Raw genomic sequence first — 21,672 nt, 5'->3', positions numbered from 1 at the left:
AAATTGCTCACAGAGGATAAAGCAGTAATAATAAAATGGTGAGAATTTCCATAGTTTGAAGATAATTCTGCATGGTAAATAATTACAAAGCAAATTGCAGATTCAAAACAGTTCCAACACATTGTACAGACATTTTTCTTGGCGTGTGTTGCATATATGTTATAAATGTTAACATGCTAGAGCAGTGGATAAAAAAGAAAGTAAAATTTTAAAAGGTAAGGTATAAGACATGTCTGATCGAATGCTCTGATTAAAGCATAAAATGTTTATATTTCTGATTTTTTGATCATTCTAAGACAGCATCTGCTCTTTCATGACAGTACAGCATTTTGGGCTTAATTTTCTTTGTTTTACTTGTGGGATTTTTATTAACAAAAGATGTAGTGTTAGATACCCTAAATGCTAGGTAACCAGTAATGTTCAAAGTTATTATAGTGATTTTATGAGTAAAATTATAAAGCTTGAAGGATCTTTTAATAATTGCACTTTACACTTGACTAGTGTAAAATAATGCTAGAAAAGTACCAGAAGAATAATTTGAACAGAAGAGTCCCCAGTTCACAATTCTATATTCATTACACATAATGTATTATCTTTTATTCAATATACAAGATAAATTTGTCCACAAAATTTCAATCTGCTATATTCTAAATTTTAAATTTATTTGTTTTTCTAATGCTGGATTTCATCCAATAAAATACTGAGTCTCTAGAAAAACCTAAATAAGCTACAGATCCCGTTGACTGCTGAAACAAACCTTAAGTTTGCACTAGCCCCTGGGAAATGACATGAAGAGGAACAATTTCTCACAAACTCCATCTGTATCTAATGATCATGCACAAAGCAACACTTAATGAAGTACTGTTCCTTCAAAAGAGATAATTAAAATTACTCCTATAAAATAGTCTAAGTTTATAAAGATCTGTTATGTACCAGATACTCTGCTAAGATGCTATTTATGTTTCCGTGAAAACAATTAACTTTCTCCTGCCAAAGGCCATATTTTCTAACTAAAAATTACTGTGTGCTAATCAGCAGAGTACATTAACTGTGTAGGTGTTTCTTCTGATTATTTTCTGAAAAAAAAAAAAAAAAAATTTGGTTTAAGCCAACACAGATATTTTTCATCAGAAAACTAGTCAATAGATGCTTTATTCTGATCTAGTAGACCTTGTTTTCTACTACAACAACCAGATGTTCCTCTGCATTATTACTGTTGTGAAAATGTAATGGAGGAGAATCCTGGTCAGAAAGGAGAAAAATCCAGGTTAAAGCAGCTATTCATCTGGCCACTTGAATGGTCTTAGTAACTAGTGGTAGGTGCTCAGGGAGATATTGCAAAAAAAACCCCACCAACCAACCAGTCAACCAGCCAACCAGCAAAACTCCACACCCTGCTAGTACAAATAGCACTGATGGCTACAATGCTAGAAAAAATTATTCATGTAGAAGACCTTTGCATAACAAAAAATCAATCAATCAATCAATCAATTGAAAAAACAAACAAAAAAACCATAGCATTAACAGCACTGAAGGCTACAATGCTGGAAAAAAATTATTCATGTAAAAGAATTCTGTCTTCAAGTGAATAATCTTTTTTTTTGGAGTGCCTACAATTTTACTCAGCAATGAGCTTAAAAAGCAGATAGATCTCAGACTCTCATGCTATGGAGCACACAATGATGGCTTTGTAGTTCACTGAAGAAACAAAGTGTAGCCACCAAAAGAAAGAATAATAAAAAAATCTTAAATCACTTACTTGTACTCTTGTGACATGTAGGTACATAATACAAGCCACTAGGAAGCATATGCAGAACACCAGGAGAACAAGAACTATGGTACTCCTAGAATCAAAATACAATAGGAGTAAGTCAATTTAACTCAGTAACAGATACGAGAACAAACAGCAGAGATGTTTTTCTGAAATGGTGATGGACAAATGCTGGAGGATTTCCCCCCATGATTTTATTGTAAATCTAACCATTTCAGGGAAAAAAAAATCACAGCAAAATGTGCTGCTCTCAAGAATGAGAAATCAGTGAACTTTCTCGTACGTGGCACCCACTCTCAGCAAGGAGATCAAAGCAACTCAGAAATTCACCTATATGGGGTGCAAGGAAGGACACTTTCTAATTTTGGATATTCAGCATGATGACTCCTGCATCATAAATGGAGAATGCAACTCTCCATTAATTGGTCTTGGCAACTGTGTATCAGTTACCATCTGCTTTTCTCTTCTAACTTCTCCTCAAAGATTCAGAAATCAGAGCCCAGTCAACTCCGTCATTTATCAAGTCAAATAAAGTCAGGCTGGACTGCACTCCCTTCTACCTACACAGAGCAACTCCTTTCATTTGAATCTTCCTCAAAGAGTAAGAAAAATCATATCTTTTGTGAAGATGCCGTTATAATTCTTGTAATCTTCCTTTTTCTGCTCTTTCAAAATAGGTTTGTTCTTAATTAGGAGTACAAGCCTAGTATTTCCCTTGCTCAACAACCCTAAGTTATTGGAGCAGTACTTTATAGATATGGCAAAAATTAGTCCACTACTACTGGTGCTTTGATTATTTTCAGGTACTTTCCAGCCCCTTGCCAGCTATGGAACCAGGTAGGCATGACAACAACATAAGATGATCTTCACACATTCTGTTCTAGTCCTGTGAAAACAACATGCATCTTGCTATCAGTCTTGAAAAATTGCTTATAAGGAGTTTCTAATAGTAGAAGAAAATAAGAAGTCTTTTGCTACGTCTCAGTATTTGCTTTTGATTTGAAGTTCATGCAAGAATTTATGCAAGAAGTCATCAATACACAAAAAGGGATAATGCTGTGATGTAGTATGTGTATCTAGAACCAAGAAGTAACTTGAGATTATAATGTGGATTCTGAATAGAATTATTAATAGATAGCAGTCTCCTCTATATTTTTAGAGAACTGGAGTGTATTTAGGATGGTAGTACTGCAAGAAAGCAATGGAGAGATCATTGCAAGTGTCTTTCAATGCAGCAGTATCCAACCATTCACACTAGTGTTTAGTGGGACTATGAAAGATATTGGGCTGTTGCCAGCAAAAAGGAGTTTTTTGAATATGAACCCACTGAGATATCAGAAAGATTGATCATCGGGGTTTTTAGTGGCTAGGTTGTATTTTTGCCTTAGTAACTGGAAAGCTTAAGTTGACAGGAATAGAGCCTTTATTCCGTCAGACACATCTGAGGATGTAAATATGTGTTCAGCTGTCAAGCTGTTGTGCTGAGATGATCACAGGAGTCATGAAAATATCAAACCCATTGCTTTTTGTGCATTAATGCAGCAAATGTCTTTCTTACAACAATTTTTTTTGTCTCTAGATTTTTTAACTTTCCCCTTGGAAGACTGTAATACATATTGAAGACCATCATTATCACCTCTCCCATTATAGTAACACTTTACACTTCTTATCTTTGTTTTTGCATTTGCTTGTCATACTTAGAAGTACTTATGGCAATCTAAAGAGCAACTTTAAGCTCCAAGTTTTGTGGAGAAGGAAAATTTCTGGTATTTTCAGAGTTTTAGTCTAGTTCCTGTTTTCATCTGTGCTGCAGCAAGGAAAGAGTCACAGTTTGATTGCCTAAAATTAAGACTGACGTGTTTATTGGAAGATGTTACCATTCAATATGTGGCTTTTCTAGCTTGCTCGATGATGAACCAATCAATTTTCATGGCATTCAGTGTTCATGTTCTGCTGGATCTTCTATTATCTGTCACGCAATAGCTTAATCTGAAAATCTGTCCAGCTTTTTTCGGAGTGATGCTACTTTTTGGAAAGGTTAACAGTTATCATGGCATATGATTCTTGCACATTCAATCTAGTTCTAGTGACACTAATGCTCTTTATTTCTCTTTATTTTAAGTTGCATGGAATTCAAATTCTTCCACCTGCTGTAGGTGTGCAGAAGTAGGTGAAATAGTTCTCAACTATGCTCCAGTTAGTCAACAGAAGTAATTTGTCTGGAAACTAGATGATTTTTTGCAAATTACTTTGAATTTTTCAGATATTAGGTAAAAAATTATATGCCAGTGACTGTTATTAAAATTAAAAATGTGTCCCTCAAACTTTCATTTAAAAATAATAGAACTATATAAGAGTACTATTCTAACTAGAGATTTATGAATAGAAAAGATCTGAATTAAAATGAGATTTTCTAAAGTATTATCCTGTGGCCCATTTCATCTCCATTGATATCCTAATAATTTATAAGTGTGAATGAAGTTTACTTTTGATATTCTCATCTGAAAAAAATGAAATCGTTCTCAAGTTATTGAAATTATTAGAAACAGCATCTACCTGTAACTCAAAGATTTTTGGAATGAAGTCTAATTTGTCTTCAGTGAGCATTTAACATAGCATTGACAATACTTGAATTAATCAATACATTATAGCATTCAATAATGAGCACCAAACACATTCTCAAATACATCATGAATATGTCTGCTTTAATGCAGCCAAGATCTGACTGCAATTCATGTAAGAATGGCCAAACAAAATTTGTGGTTCATTTGGACAAATAGACGAGTTAAGATAGTCTGAGGATATACCATCAGAGACTCTCTTATTTGAGAAGCTACCAGTCTGGTTGCTAATTGCCCTTCCAGAGATGATAGCATTTCAATTCTGTGCAGGTTACTCGAAGATATTTCACTTTGGATTATAATGGCAAAAGATAGAAACTTACTGTGGTATTATTAGAAGGTAGACAAGGCCAAATAAGGCAGCTAGAATAAGTGAGAGAACTACAGCACTGGTGAAGTATTCATCCTGAAGCTGGTGGTACTGTTAAAGAAAGGAGAAAATGAAGACAGTGAGCACTTAATGTATACCCAGCCAGCCACTCACACTTGTCCACTCTTCGCAGGAAAGAACTGCAACCTAAAATCCACTTCTTAAGCATAAGTATTATCATTGCTTAGTTCACAAGAAAATTGGAGGAGGCTAGTCTACAGAAGTCTTTGCTTGAACAGGCTTATTTCAGCTGTTTCTATTGGCCTACCTATTTAACTTTCACCCTCAAATTAGTCAAATCCACGCCAGACACAGGAATAAGTTTATCTTCTGGAACAAAAATGATTCAGCCATTTTTAAGCTGAAGAAGGAGGTGCTCCTTTCCTCTTTCTCTTATTCACCACTCCCAAAGCATCAGAAAGAATTTGGTGCTGTTTTTAAGGAACACTGTCATCTGAAGTGCTCAGAATAGGGCCCTAAAGGGTGCTACTGCAAGACTCAGGTTCACTTTTAAACAATTATTGTCCCTGATTCCACCAAAGCACGGTCCCTACAACAAAACAAATTGTTTTCACAAGAAGTTCAAAAATTCCATCTTCTTTTACCACCTAATGTTAGAATTTGCCTTAGTCAGAACAATTCTAAATTTACACACAAATACTCCTAATTGGGATGTGATAATAACATCAGTGCAAGCAACTCAGTAGAGATCCACACACAGAAGTTAAAATCAATGGAAATTGAGGTTGGGTTTTCACATACTTTAACACTGTAATGCAAGAGTAGAGACAATATACTGAGTCTTGCAAGATGTAGGATTTTCTCAGGGAACAAAGTTTACAGTAAATAGTTCATAATATATATATATATATATATATATATATATATGTTACTTTCAAGTTGGCTACCCTCAACAAGTACAAGTGTAAAATACAGAGAAGCCTGGAAAAGCACATTAACTGCATTAAAGAAAACAAAACATTCCAAGGAAATTTTGAATTATTTCAAAATTATATGTTATGATATTAAAAGAAGGAAAGAAAAAAACAGCAAAAACAAAAACAAACAAACAAACAAACAAACACATGAAAGATTTGAACGATTTGAAAGTTCTAAATATTTCCAGAAACACAGTACAGTTGAATTGAAATATCTCAATCAATCTTTGTCCACCATATGTGGGGAAAAAAAAAAAAAAAGAATTGGATTAGATTGGATACAAGTAAAATGTTTTTTACAATACAGGTGGTTAGGTACTGAAACAGGTTGCCCAGAGATGCAGTGGGCACTCCATCCCTGGATACATTCAAGGTTACGTTGGAATAGGCTCTGAGTAACCTGATCTAGCTGTAGATGTTTTTGTTCATTGCAAGGGAGCTGGACTAGATGACCTTAAAGTGTCCTCTTCCAAATCAAATAATTCTGTGATTCTATGAAGATTCCATGATTTTACGACTCTTCCTATATATATATATATATTTATGTGCTTACACGTCTGAAGTAAGTCTACAGCTTTCAGCACAGTATGTGGTATGCTAGGAGAATTAAGTATTCCTTTATATTTTTTTAGGATTGATTGGATCAATCCTCATCAGAAAACACATGTAGAGAGAAATGTCCTCCTATCATCAAACCTTTTCCAGAGCCAGTGAATCAGTAGGCAGCCACATTGTCATGAGAAAGTATGAGGAGCTTGAAACATAGAAAGATTCCGATCTTTCTTTTGCCTCCTCCAAGTGCTTCCATAGAAGGTAGAGATAATTTTTTCCTTTTAGCTAGGAAAAAATTAGTTTATTTTTATTTAGTTCATTTATTATTTAGTTTGTTTATTATTTTGTTCATCAGATTATTTAAAGGTAGTGAGAAGAATTTAAATACTGTCTACAACAACAACAACAACAACAAAGCAACAAAAACACAATGCTCGTTGGTCAATGAAATCAGTAAAAAAGTATTTAAAGCTCCTTACTTTCTTTTCACGCTCAATTTGTTTATACTTCAGGGTAAAGAAGTTCAGGTCAGCCATCTCAGACTCAGTTTGCCGGGCCTCTATCAAACGACTGATGTATCTGTTTACTCGTGTTCCTGGAGTGTTGTACACAACATTGGTAGAAAAAGAGGAACGATTCCTGAGCTTTTCAGAGGCTGTCCTTAATGCTCTCCTCTGTAGCACAGATGGAAGACAGAAGCACAGGCTTTTATTAGCACAGAAATTGAACGTATCCATATTATCTCAAGTTCATGGTCACTATGAAGAATTCATTAAAGAGAGCAACCATATACGATCTTCTTTCAGTATGATTACCATCTTCTAAGGACTCCTTAGATTAAATCCTGATCTCATTATTATTTATATATTTGTAATTATTTTTTTTTATTAATAAAAAAATGCCCACCTTGTTCCAGGATTTCAACCATTATCATTTTCTTTACATGTTGCCCTGAGACTTTTTCTCCACCAAGGAAATAAGCAGTCTACTGAATGACAGTGGACTACAGCAATTAATCAGTTAACATATCAGTACATAATAAATATGTGTACTACGCCTACATACTTAAGACCTGTGAAGAGGGCTCATCATTGACTGATATGTTATTTTGGTGATAGTAAAGAAGAATGAACCTTAGCAAAAGTAAAATAACTTTTCAAGTTCTATTTTGCTGGCTTTATATGTAGAAAGGAACTTATTTTATCATGAAAAATAATCTTGTGAACATACATGGACTAAAACATTCACATCCAATCTTCTGGTTTTTTTTGGTTATAGCAGAAATGCCAATTTGCCAGCCATGCAACTATTATAAAATTTTGTAAGTAAAGATAAAGCTGTTATGTTGCAGAAGACCTTTCAAACAAGTCAAATCCTAACAATTTTCCTGCAAGTCATAAAAACTACGTGCTGTCAGGAATATCACCAGGAATTAACTATTTTTACTGTTCATAATGATAAAGAATTAATTAACATGTGTGTTGCTTAAGGTGAAGCAGAAAAATGCACATAAAATGTTTTATAACTGGAACTGAAGCTCCATTTTTTGTATTTTTTTTTTTTTTTTTTGTTTACCTCCTTTGGTAAAAGAGGAAGGAGAACTGGCTACAACACATATGGGGAAGACTGAAGTACTAAATGAGTTTTTTTGTCTCAGTCTTCCCTGGCAGCCAGGATTCCTGTATTTCTCATTTCCCTGAAGCTTGCACTCCTGGTCCTCTAGGTGGGAACTGGGAGAGTAAATCCCCCTCTGCTGTAAGGGCAGAGCAAGTCCGAGACCACCCCATGAGATTGAATGCATACAAGTCTATAGGGCCAGATGACATGCAACCCAGTGTCCTAAAGGAGCTGGCTGATGTGGTTGCTGAACTGCTCTCCATCATATCTGAAAAATCATGGCTGTTGGATGAAGTCCTCAGGGACTGGAAAAAAGGAAACATCACTCCCATTTATAAGAAAAGGAGGAAGGAGGACCTGGGGAACTACAGATTGGTGAGCCTCACCACTGTGCCTGAGAAGATCATAGAACAGATCCTCCTAGAAGACATGTTAAGGCACCCAAGAGACGGTGATCTGAGGTGATCTGAGACAGCTAGCATGGCTTTACCAAGGGGAGGTCTTGCCTGATCAATCTGGTGGCCTGTGATGGAGTGACAATAGTGGTGGACAAAGTGAGGGCGACCAATGTCATCTGCCTGGACTTGTGCAAGGCCTTTGACATGGTCCCCCACCACATCCTTATCTCTAAATTGGAGAGATACAGATTTGAGGGGGGGATAAGGAATTGGTTGAAAGGCCGTAGACAGAGTGTTGTAGTGAATGGCACAATATCCAGGTACAGACCTGGACAAGCGGTGTCCCACTGGGGTCTGTCTTGGGACTGGTGTTCTTCAACGTCTTCATCAATGACATTGATAAAATCAATGACTTCATCAATGACACTGAGGGCTCAAGTGCACCCTCAGCAGGTTTGCCACTGACACCAAGCTGAGTGGTGTCGTTGACACATTAGAAGGAAGTTAAGCCATCCAGTGGGACCTCAACAAACTCGAGTGGTGGGCCCATGTGAATCTTATGAGGTTCAGCATAGCAAAGTGCAAGGTGTTCCACTTGGGCCAGAGTAACTCCAGATATTTATACAGACTGGGAGAAGAACTCCTTGAGAGTAGCCCTGTGGAGAAGGACCTGGGGGACTTGGTTGATGAAAAACTGAACATGAGTAAGCAGTGTGCTCTTGCAGCTTGGAAGGCCAATGGTATTCTGGGCTCCATCACAAGAGGGGTGGCCAGCAGGGGCAGGGAGGTGATTGGCCCTCTCTACTCTGCTCTTGTGAGGCCCCATTGGGAGTACTGCATCTAGGTCTGGGGCCCCCAATACTGCAAAGATGTGGAGCTTTTGGAGATGGTCTGGAGGAGGGACACGAAGATGATCAGAAGGCTGGAGAACCTCCCTTATGAAGACAGGCTGAGGGAGATGGGCTTGTTCAGCCTGGAGAAGAGAAGGCTGTGAGGAGACCTAATTGCAGCCTTCCAGTATTTAAAAGGGGATTATAAACTGGAGGGGAATCAACTTTTTACTTGGGTAGACAGTAATAGGACAAGGGAGAATGGTTTTAAGCTCAAGGAGGGAAGGTATAGATTAGATATTGGGGGAAGTACTTTATACAGAATGGTGAGGTGCTGGAACAGGCTGTCCAGAGAGGTTGTGGATGCCCCATCCCTGGAGGTGTTCAAGACTATCTTAGATGAAGCCCTGGGCAGCCTGGTCTAGTATTAGATAAGGAGGTTGATGGCCCTGTATGTGGCAGGGGGGTTGGAACTTGGGGTCCCTTGCAACCCAAGCCATTTTATGTTTCAATGATTCTATGAAGTCTATAGAATACTAACAGGGATGAACAATACAGCCTTCTTTAATTAACTGAAAAAAAAGAAAGAAGAAACAAAAATGCTTCTTAGCTTTAAAATCTGGCATGGAGTTATACAATGGAGCTTATTATTCTATTTGTAGTAGGATTAAAGTTACTGTGCTTAGTCAAATTAGCTGTTGCTCATATAATTGCTTTCACTGTGTGTCTTTTTTTTTCTGTTATTATTTTACAAAGTAGACTTACATGATATCTGTGATTAAGGCACATTACTTATATTTTCTCAGAAATCAATTGAATAAATGTGTACTGAAGTAGTATGCTGACTTCAGAGCTTTTATAGCCTTTGCTTGTTTAAACTGATTAGAAAACTTCAATTCTGAATAAACCTTAAATTGAAACACAGTGTATTTATATTAAAATCATATATCATGCTGTTTCAGGTACAAGATCCTAGAACATTTGGTTCAGATAAAGAAAGTATCTCAGAACTTCACCGTATACGTTCTAACACATCCCATAGTTGGATATTTGTGTATATTATGAGAAATATTATAAAGAATTGTACATATTTCAAAGTCTGTGTATGTTGCTATTTTCAAATACTAGAAGAACAGTACTAATTTACAACTGAAAGGCCATACCAAAGCACCTAGAGTACATCCATTTCCGAACCAAATTTGGAATTTCTGAACTTCATCACTGAAGTTGCATTCTAAAGGAGCTAACAGAATTTTCTCCATTTCTCCCACAGAAGAGATATATGCATACATAAAATGGAAAATAGAAAAGTTATAAAACTTTCTGAAAATAAGACTTAGATTGAATCTTCAATAAATGTACCTTATTCAAATAATAAAAAAAAATAGATTAAAAAAAAAAAGTGGAGAAATCAATTCAAAATTAATTGCTGATTTCAATACACTCTTTTCCTGTATTGGAGTACCAGTGGAGTGGCATATGTTATACTGTCATCTGCTGGCAAAGAAAATAGAGCAAGTCTTCATATGTTTTTTACTCTGTAAGTTTCTGGGTGAAGCTGTGTGCAGAAAAGTCAGACTAGCAGATAAAGCTGCTAGTATGATGAGTTATGGCATTAAAATCTGTTCAAGGATGTTGTGTTTGGTGTCTGTGTTAGGGACTTACTGGTGTTTTTAGAGTCACTGATCAGTGACTTTTTGGTTTTTAGAGAATAGATACAACATTTTTTTCTTATTTTTCATTTGTTGTAGTCAACTTCAGACTGTGGTGAACTCATAATGCAAAAGAACAGCTCTTGCGTAAATTTAGTTGCATGAATAGCCTCAGAATCCATAATTTCTGTATAGAAAGGCCTTAATAGAGGCTTCTAACGTGAGATGTGTTATAACTGAGTTTTCTCTTTAGCGTGAGAAGGCTGCATGTATTTCCCATTGTTTTGTGTGTTAGGTAGCTCTAGCCCCAGCAGGAACACCAGAAAGAGCTGACCAGACAATCCCATATATTCAGAGCAAGTATCTGTCCACATGAATTACCTTATCATCATCTTCACACGTCATGACATTGGAGAAAGGGATCTCTGCTTTGAACATCTTACGACAGTGCATGAGCTGAACAAGCAGATAGCAGACTGTCTTGAACTTCATTCTTTTGGCGGGCTTAATGTCTGATAGAATCAGTCCAGGAAATATCTGTTGATAAGAAAAATATAATTTGTAACTCTCGTTAACATTCCAGTGCGGACGTATCTAGTATCAGATATCTACATCATCTGGAGATCAGAAGGAAGGAATAATCCAGTCAAAAAGCAATGCATTTTGATAAACATTATATATTCACATATTAAGACTATTTCATCTTTTCATGTACGTATCTATATTTTAACCTATTTCATATTCAAGCAGAGTATTTAAGCACAGTTAATATTTTGGGAATAGTTTCCTACATAGAAATGTAAGTTATTTAAAAAAAAAAAAAAGACAAGTTTATAAAAGAGGCAATATTTAAGTACTTCTTTAACTTAAAACATCTGGAAAATTAGAATAAAAATCTGGAGGAATTTTTTAGTAGATGATGCTAAAAATACAATTTCAATCCTGTTCTTATTCCCTCATTTTGTTACTTTAGCCACTTGTAAGCTCAATAAAATCAGAAAAGGATCACTTTTGCTTCAAAGATACATGCCCTGGAAGGAGATTGTGACACAATGAAATTATATTTTATATCTCGTTTCTTCAAAGTATGAATTATTCTCAGAGGGTAGAGTATAATCTATTTCTTTTAGCATGAAGCTCCCATTTCAGCAAGAACAAATATTTTCTTGGTTAACTTTTCAGCATGTATTCAACATTTGCTGATTTTATTAAACCTGTAATACACATTCATATGTTTCCACAGACTGAAAAAGAATGATCCTTTATTCTACCCTCAGTGCTTGTACTAATCTTATTCATGCTTGTAGAATATGTAATGTAGTGTTAATGGGAAAATTTGGAAGAAATTCATGCCACCACACTATGGAAATTTAAGCTTGTAAAATTAATCTCTTCTGGAACAGCAAAATAAGTAGCAGTTTGTCCCTAATACTTTAAGTACAGAATAAAAATCATACTACAAATCTTTACTTAACTATTCTAAATACTCCCAATGCTCTGAAGTATTGATGTCCAGTTCTCGCAATACTAGAGCAGTTTACATCATTATTTGATGTAATGTAATGATCTAGAAAATAAGACGGGGGAAAACTTGTACATTTATTTAATGTATGATTGCATGGATATCTAAATTTAGAGAGATGGAGGTGAATTACTCTATGCTTATATTCTGAATGGCATCTCAGTTATGGGTTTGATATTCCTTTTAACACACAGTACAGCACTTTCATTTTTGGCAAACATCTCAAACCTTTCACTGTGGACACTGCTTCAAAAAGGTCAAGGTCTCAGAAAAGACAGCCCTAAGTACAGAGAGCTACAGAAGGTGCCAAAAAGGAGTCTTTAAAGAAATGCCTCAGTAGAAATGCAAGAGTGGCAAAAAAATTGGCACAATATCTGGCTAGCAAAAGATTCAAGAAGGCATCAGAAAGAAAGGCAAATTACACCCTCATATAAAAGAACAAAAAGGAATTTCAACTTTTCTCAATGCAAGATTCTTACAGTAGATGCATTTCTGAGTATAACGTGAAGTTTAAAACTGTGGCTCAGGCAGTATGTCCATGCCGCCGACATGACTCTTCCTCAAATATGTATATTTTCATGCAGTTTCCTAAACATAACTTCAAAGAAGTAGGTAGCACAAACGTTTTATCTCATACCATCATCTGCTTTTTTCCTTTCTAAAGCTTATCAGTATATAATAATTTAATTCTGTACAGACTTTGGATGTTGAAAATACAACTGAGTTTTCCAGCTGTCTCTGATTCAAATCAAAGGTTTTCAGATCAGACCACTGAATAAACCAGAGTGCTGTGTATAACTCTATGCTCCCCTGCACAAAAAAAAAGATAATCTGAAATGTGCCAATTCAACAGAGGCTCAGAAACATGATAAGGATGCTAAAAGATATGACATATGAGAAAAGCCTGATTTTCATTTAGCTGTGAGAACACTAAGAGATCAAATAGCTGTCTTCAAAGACCTATAGTTTTGCTCCACTTCATGAGCTGGAACTGATCTCTCCCAGGCAGATGCTGATCCACAAACAGGGTCCCATTATCATAAAACCAAAACCACGTCACGAACACTAGTTTTACAACCAAACATTGACTTTCACTATGCAGTGGAATTCCTAGGTCACAGCCTGAACCAATATGTGAGCATGTGGGTGCCTGGAGAGGGGGGGAAGGGGGAAGTGGGTAGAGCCACCTTTTCTGTCTCTGTCTCAGCAATAGTGCGTGGAGCGCGCGTGCAGTGTGAGTTTCCCCTGCCCTCCCTCTCTCCCCCTTTCTCCTGTGGCACGAGAGTACAAATGGGAGAAGACTGCATTCCTCAGCTTGCCCCTTTCTCCAAACTGCTGCTGGGAGGGGTTAGTTAATTCCTCTGTCTTTGATAACTTTTCTTGTAGCACATATATCTCAAATAAATGCTCTGTCATTACCTTTGTTTCCTCTACACACTATCTGTGCCCTCCTCCTAACAGCATTTCCACCTGTGAGCAGGATTCAAGACAAAAAACACCTGGACTCCATGTCTTTATTTACTTTCCTTGGAGCTCTGTCAGATGCCAGAGGTTTTCCCTAGCAGTACTGTTTGTTCTCACATGGAACACAGGAAGGTGTAGTAGTGAGAAAGGTCTACAGGATTCAACAGTACCACACAATATTCTGGAACTGCACATCCACTGGCTGCCAGTTGGTAGGTCAGATGAGTCACTGGCTCTAGCTGGTAGGTCAGATGAGTGCTGTGGTCTCCTGCAGCAGGGACTAATTCATTACATCTTGTGGCTGGAGTCTAATACAGGCTGATCAAGAGGAGCCTGATGACAAGGCTTACTTGCTTCAGCTACAAGAAGCATCATACTCACAGGCTCTCATCCTGATGGGAGATTTCAACCACAAAGATAGCTGCTGGGAAAGAACACAGCAGGCTACACAGGTTACAAGCAATCTAGAAGACTCCTGATGTGCATTAAAAAGAACTTTCTTGTCCAGGGATTAGACAGAGGAAAAGTGTTACTGCTGTTCATCAGTGCAAATGAACTCATTAAAGAGATTGGAGGCAGTTTGGGCTGTAGCAACAATGCTCTTGATGAGTATATGATCTTGAGGAACACGGGCCTGGGAAAAAGCAAAGTCAAGACCTTAAATTTCTGAAGAGAAAACTTTCAGATGTCTAAGGATTTATTGGATGAGGTCCCCTGGAAAGCTGTCCTTAAGGACAAAGAAATTGAGCAGAGCTGGCAACTCCTTAAAAACATCTTTCTGAGAGCACAAGAGATCTCCATCCCCATGTGTAAGAAGTCAGGGATAAGAGGCTGGAAACCAGCAAGGACCTGCTGGCCACACTGAGAAGGAAATGCACAGACAGTGGAAGAAGGATATGTGGTCTGGAAAGAGTGTAGAGATGCTGTCTGGACATGTAGAGACAAGATCAGAAGAGCTAAGGCACAGATGGAACTGGACATGGCAAGAGGAATGAAAAATAACAAGAAGAGATTCTATAGGAGCATTATTCAGAAGAGAAAGGCCAAGGAGAGTATACCCCTAATAAAAAAAGGAGAACTGAGAAATGGCACTGAATTAAATAAAATAAGTTAGGTTAAAAGTTACGTGCCTTCATGGGGTGCTGAATTGACAGCTACAGATGTGACATTTCTAAGACAGGTTTTAGCTGCTAATAACAGATGCTTTTCTACAGACTTAGACAATTAGTACAGAGAGCAAGTCTTCTGTTTCTCCAAATAATATTGAAGAATCACAGAATGGCCAGGGTTGGAAGGGACCTCAAGGATCATCAAGCTCCAACCCCCCTGCCACATACAGGGCCACCAACCTCTACATTTAATACTAGACCAGACTGCCCATGGCCCCATCCAATCTGGCCTTGGACACCTCCAGGGACGGGGCATCCACAACCTCTCTGGGCAGCTGTTCCAGCACCTCACCACTCTCTCTGTAAAGAACTTCCCCCTGACATCCAACCTAAATCTTCCCTCCCTCAACTTAAAACCATTTCCCCTTCTGCTAATATTGTTAGCTATCCTGTCTCTGGAATGCAAGGTAGCAGGGTCGGATAGTAAAACCACAAATTAACAAAGAAGCAGAGGATTGGTGGACAAAGTTGTAGCCAATAAGACGGCCAGCTAGAGCTGAGTCAGAGTCCTCCAACTCGACCCAGGTCAAAGAGTACACAGCAATAAAGACATATGGCCTACATCAGAAAAGACCACCAGATGACCACCAAGAGATACCATGCATGCGTAAAAGAACTGAGACTCGGGGTGGGGAAAATGTCATTCTGGGGACTAATAGTAATAACCTAGGCTTTCCTTGGAAATCTAATGCATATGTAAGCAGTTTGTTCTTTAAATATGTGCCTTTCTTGCCCTCTGGTATGCAGGCTAGTTGGGAATACCCTCTTTGCATCCATTATGGGTGCACAGGTCTGAGTAAACATACCTAATTTATGACTATTCTGTGGTTATATAGAGCATGATTTTGCACATCATCATCACATCAGATATGGAAAAGGCTGAGGTACTCAACAAGTTCTTTGTCTTCACTGGCAATCAGGCTTCCCATGCCTCTTATGTCCCTGAACCTCTAGATGTGGGTTGGGGGAGCAAAATACCTCACACCATAAGTAAAGAGGAGGTTCAAGATCACCTGATGAAACTGAACAAATTCAAGTCCATTGGCTATGAGAATATGCATCCCAGAGTCCTGAAGAAACTGGCTGATGTAGTTACCAAGACACCATGATATTTGATGTCTTTGCTGCCAAGTAAGGTTCCTAGTGACTGGAAGAAATGGAAAACACCACTCTCCTTTTTAAGAAGGATAGAAAGGAAGACATGAGAAATTAGAGGCTGATGAGCTTCATGCTTGTTTCTGGGAAGATCATGGAACAGATTCTCCTGGAAGCTAAAATATTAAGGCATGTGCAAGACAAGGAGGTGATCTGTGACAGCCAGCCCCGTCCTCCTCTGCTTGCTCTCATGAGGCACTATCTGGAGTACTGCATCCATGCCTGGAGCCATCAGCAGAAGAAAGACAATGAACTATTGAAGTGAGTCCAGAAAAGAGCCACAAAGTTAATCAGTGGGCTGGAACACCTCTCCCACAAATAAAGGCTGAGAGAGCTCTGCTTGTTCAATCTGGGGAAGAGAAAGTTCTAGGGAGACCTCCTTGCTGCCTTTCATTTCAGGGAGCTTATAAACAAGATAGAGAATTACTTTTTACATGATCTGATAGTGCTAAGACAAGGGGGAATAGTTTCAAACTAAAAGAAGAGAGATTTAAATTGGATGTCACTTAGAGTCACTGGAACAGGATGTCCAAGTTGTGGATGCCTTATCACTGGAAGTGTTCAGACCAAATTTGGATGAGGCCCTGCCCATCATGAGCTAGTAAGTGGCAATCCTGCTCACAACATGGAGTTTAGAATGAGATTATTTTTAAGGTCCCTTCCAACTCGAGCTATTTTATGATTCTAGGACATGTCATTTCTTCCCGTTAGCTTTAAGGGTCCAGATTTTGGCCTCTATTCTACACTGAGGGCAGTGAACCCCTTTGTAGCTGTAAGCCCTTGGATGGGGCAGGAGTCTTCTTCTTGGTACCAGCTTCCATTCTTTCCTTTCAACAGGGGTTACATATACTTGAGTAATGGGGATGGACACTGTTAGCTTCTCTTATTTAGTTGGGATCTTACAGACTTCAAATTATTGCAGCACAGAAAAGATTCCATCTTTTCTGATGCTATGAAGATTACTCACTTCTTCTTTTAATATCTCCACCTGATAGCACAGATTCTCCAAGACAGCACACCTCCTGCATTATAGTGGACCATGTCTCATGGCATCAAAGTGAAGCCTTGTCACTTTCTGCAGCCTGGTATGTGGCTGCATCTGCCATGCCATGTGAAGCTTTATCTGCCTTAAAGTTTTCAGTCCAGCAGGGATAGCTGTTCCAACAACTGCTGGCAAAATATCTCTGGCATGTCTGTGATAATTAATAATCTTAATACAACTGTGAGCACCCTAATTCAAACCATTCTGTGTGAACTACAGCACAAACTATTGTATTTTTGTCTGCTTCTCTTACGAGGAACATATAATTTCAAAAGTCAATCTAATGGTGAAGTTGGCCCTGCTTTTAGCAAGGGTGTTGATCACACACTCTCCAGAGTCTCCTTCCCCAAAAGTAGTGGGCAATGCTACGGAAATGTGTGTTATGCACACAAGTAGGGCACAATGGCTGTTCTTGATCATGGATAATTTTATAAATATCTTTTGTTCGTTTGTTTGGTGGTTGCAGGACCTACAGGTTATTCCCTATGATTGAAGAAAGACTTACCATTCTACTTATATATATATAATATATATACATATATTATACAGCACTAAAAAAAAGCACAAGCAAAGGAACTCTTTCATCTTGTCCCTTCATTATCATTATTATTATTCTTTTTACAGCAGAAAAATGCCTTATGACACAGTGGAGTGTTTCATTTAAGTCACTTTCTGCTATAAGTGAAAAACAATTGCAAGGAGTACAGTCTGTTAAAACACTTAGAAAGACTACAATACACACACAAAACACACATACACAGAAAAACAAAACAAAACAAACAAAAAAACCCCAGCAAAACTAGAAACAAACATGCAAACAAAAAATCCACTCCAAACCCACAATAGAATTATCTTTCACTCTGCCTTTTCTGTGAACTTGCTCCAGGCCTGCATTTCAGGAAAGGTGGAATGCAGCCATTCTCATTCTGGTTTATTTCGTCAGTGTTTTACTTTCGTGCTTCTTTTTTATCCCTTAGGATCATTTTTTTCACAGTACACGGTTCATTTGCTACATAATTTTAGGAAGGCTGTTGCTTTGCTGCAAAATAATCAGCAAATAAGTTTAAGAGATGAGATTAAGAGAACTCTGAAAGCAGCCAGACTATCCACAGCTCTGTTAACATCCTTTAGTACACATAAAACATGCAAGTGCTGATTAAAATTCTGGGAAAACACCTGTGTTTGAATCTCATGATACTATGGTAAGGGATAAACTGATGCTTATCTGGGATTCTCAGAAACAGTAACAGACCATTGCCACCCTGATTATATTCCACCACAGTGCTTAAAACAACACTGGAAAGAAGATACCAATGATATTCAAGGTATATTTACAGTAACCACAAATGTGATTGCATTGTATCTGTCTGTGCTTTTTATCTTCAAGTATAGGCACTTAGTAACTGTATCGACTTCAATACTGCTTGAAGCCACTGAACTTCCTGATAGTCATTTTGTCCTGAGATAAGTGAGCAAACTGTGGTTTTTTTAAATGTATGATTAGGCATTTGCTTTTCAATCCTTTTGTTTACTACTCCTCAGCTAACCCTCAGAAAAGTGTTTAGTATCTTTCATCATTAAGCAAAACAGTTCTATAAAACAAAATACTAGCATTTAGAATGGCAGAGCCATTGCTTAACACAGAAACAGAAGTTTTTACCAGCTGTGAAAACTAAGACAATTTCTGAGAGTTCAACAAAAGAGAAATCCTATACAAATTTCCTGCATTTCTCCCTTCTAAAGAATCCCTGTTTCTGAAGGGAAAATAAAAGGAGAGGAGATCATTACAGTATATAATGAATTCTACCATTGGTGGTAGTCCAGATAGTCCAAGTTGCAGACTATCACAATGCTGACAGTGCAGTAACAGCTTCATGGCAACTGCAGGAACAGTTCTGAAGGTGTAGAGTAGTACAAACTGTTTGCTAGTGATAACACACACAGGCAACTTTCAGTGTTGGGGTGTGTATATTCCAGCAACTAGAAACAAGCTACAATTTCTCTTAAAGGGCTGTATACATGTCTTTTAAATCAGATCTGCTAGTGTTACTGGGGTATTGAAACTTGAAACATCCAAATTAGGCATTTAAAAAACCTAGATAAGATCCCCAGTAAGACTTGTCAGCCATTCAGAACAAAAATCACAGTAGACACTTCGAAGCATGACAGAAATGGTAGCTGGAGGAAAGAAAACAGAAATCATCACAGTGTGTGCCCAGTGATGAACTCAGATGCCTAACTTGAGTTATTTCAAGTAAGAACTTGCTGTGTGCTAACAGAGGAGACAGTTTGACTAGCTGGAAAAGTTTTCATATGCTCTGCATTAACTTAAGTATCTCTTATTCTGTTACTACCTAGAGTAGAGGAATCAGAGCTCTAGCACATCAAACAAGGGAAACTGTCCTTAAGGAGGCAGGAACAGAACAGAGCTGGCAGCTCTTTAAGGACACCCTTCTATAAGCACAAGAGCTCTCCATCCCCCAGCAGAAGAAATTGAGCAGATGAGGTGGGTAACCAGCACAGCTGAGAAAGGACCTTCAGCTTAAACTGAGGGAAAAGAGGGAAATGTACAGGAAGTGGAAGCAGGGTTGTGTTGCCTGGTTAGAATATAGGGACGTTGTTCACATGTATAGAGAAAGGAATAGGAAAGTCAAGGCACAGATGGAGCTGAACCTGGCAAGGGAAGTGAAAAATAATGAGAAGTGGTTCTACAGGTACACAGAAGAGACAGGCCAAGGAGAGTATTCCACCTCTGATATATAAGGACAGAGAACTGGCTTCCTCAAACATGGAAAAATATGAGGTGCTCAGTGAGAGCTTTGCCTCAGTCTTCACTGGTGGTCAGGCTCCCCTGTCAGCCAGGACCCTGAACCTCTAGATATTGGTGAGAGGAGCATATTGAGTCCCACTGTAACTGTGGAACAAGTATGAGACCTCTTCATGAAAATGAATGTATAGGGGGCCGGATGATATCCATCCTAAGGTTCTGAGAGATATGGCTGGTGTGGTTGCCAAGGTATTCTCTATCATATTTCAAAATCCCTGGTGACAGGAAAAAGAGAAACATTACTCCCATTTTTAAGAAAGGGAGAAAGGAAGACTTGGGGAACTGCAGGCCGGGGAGCCTCATCTCTGTGTCTGGGAAGATCATGGAGCAGATCCTCCGAGTCACCATGTTAAGGCACGTACAAGATGAAGAAGTGATCCGAGACAGCCAGCACATCTTCACCAAGGGCAGATCTTACCTGACCAATTTGGCAGACTTCTATGATGGAGTGACAGCATTGGTGGAGAGGAGGAGGGCAAGAGATGTCATCTACCTGGACTTCTACAAAACCTTTGACATGGTCCCTCACTACATCCTATGGATTTGAAACGTGGACTGTTTGATGGATTAAGAACTGGTTGGCTCGTTACAGTCAAAGGATTGTGGTCCATGGTTCTATGTCTGTGTGGAGGCCTGTCACAAGCGGTGTCCCCAAGGGTTGGTTATGGGACCGGTGCTCTTCAACATTATCATCAGTGACATAGATAAAGTGCACTTTCAGCAAGGTTGCAGATGACACCAAGCTGAGCAGTACAGTTGATTCAATGCAGGGAAGGGACCTGAACAGGCTGGAGAAGTGGGGCCTTGTAAGGCTAATGAGGTTCAACAAGGCCAAGTGTAAGGTACTGCACTTGGGGTGGGGCAATCCCAGGTCTTCATACAGACTGGAGGAAGATACCCTTGAGAGCAGCCCTGCGGAGAAGGACTTGGGGGTCCTGGTGGACGAGAAGTTGGCCCGGAAGGCCAACTGTGTGCTGGGCTGCATGAAAAGAGGGGTGGCCAGCAGGGAGAGGGAGGTGATTGTCCCCTTCTACTCGGCTCTTGTGAGGCCCCATCTGCAGCACTGCGTCCAGGCCTGAGGGCAGATAGTGGTAGGACAAGGGGGAATGGTTTTAAACTAAGACAGAGGAGATTTAGGTTATACAGCATGGAGAAGTTTTTCACTCAGAGGGTGGTGACACACTGGAACAGGCTGTCGAGAGAGGTAGTGGATGCCCCATCCTCGGAAGCATTAAAGGCTAGGCTCGATGTGGCTCTGGGCAGCCTGGCCTGCTGGCAATCCTGCCCACAGTGGGGAGTTGAGGACCCTTTCAATCCAGGCCATTCTATGATTCAAAAGGGCTAATAAGCAATAAATGTAAAAATATCTTCGGAATGAATTAGTCCAGGAAGCTGGCAAAGCATGACTATAAACAGTTTCTTGAGACACTGTGGACAAGACATTTAGTAGGGACATTGCAAAAGAGTCCTGTGGAACCACGGCCATACAAATGCCATACAAGCTCTGTGGAAAACATAATTTAACACACTTGAGAAAAGAGAATAATTTTATAACTGTTACATGTTCATGTAGAGTTATTCACTAGAGTTGTTCAATCAAATTAATTTTGCTGAGAAGGCAACTCCTTACAAATACAAATGAAACTTCAGGTTGAATTATAACAATAAAAATAATTAAGTAAATTCAGTAATTTTAGACCCATTCTTTCACAGAGTTTACCCCCTCAGCTTTCCCTTCTTATTT

The 21,672-nt window shown here is 38.6% G+C and overlaps 1 protein-coding gene across 1 annotated transcript in view; it reads right to left on the bottom strand.

The window, feature by feature from the left end:
• ADCY1 (adenylate cyclase 1) overlaps positions 1 to 21,672 on the bottom strand; it is a 153,826-nt gene that overhangs the window by 25,239 nt on the left and 106,915 nt on the right. The window contains exons 8-11 of the mRNA XM_031592004.2: positions 11,131 to 11,286; positions 6,732 to 6,926; positions 4,716 to 4,813; positions 1,760 to 1,844 (exon numbers count right to left, since the gene is read on the bottom strand). Of these exons, the coding sequence (XP_031447864.1) occupies positions 1,760 to 1,844; positions 4,716 to 4,813; positions 6,732 to 6,926; positions 11,131 to 11,286 (534 nt within the window). The remainder of the gene's footprint in view (positions 1 to 1,759; positions 1,845 to 4,715; positions 4,814 to 6,731; positions 6,927 to 11,130; positions 11,287 to 21,672) is intronic.

Source organism: Phasianus colchicus, chromosome 3 (assembly GCF_987193195.1).
Source record: "Phasianus colchicus chromosome 3, bPhaCol1.hap1.1, whole genome shotgun sequence".
In the NCBI taxonomy this organism is placed as follows: Eukaryota; Metazoa; Chordata; class Aves; order Galliformes; family Phasianidae; genus Phasianus; species Phasianus colchicus.
Note: the sequence above shows the minus strand (reverse complement) of the source record. Positions and strands in the feature narration are given on the sequence as shown.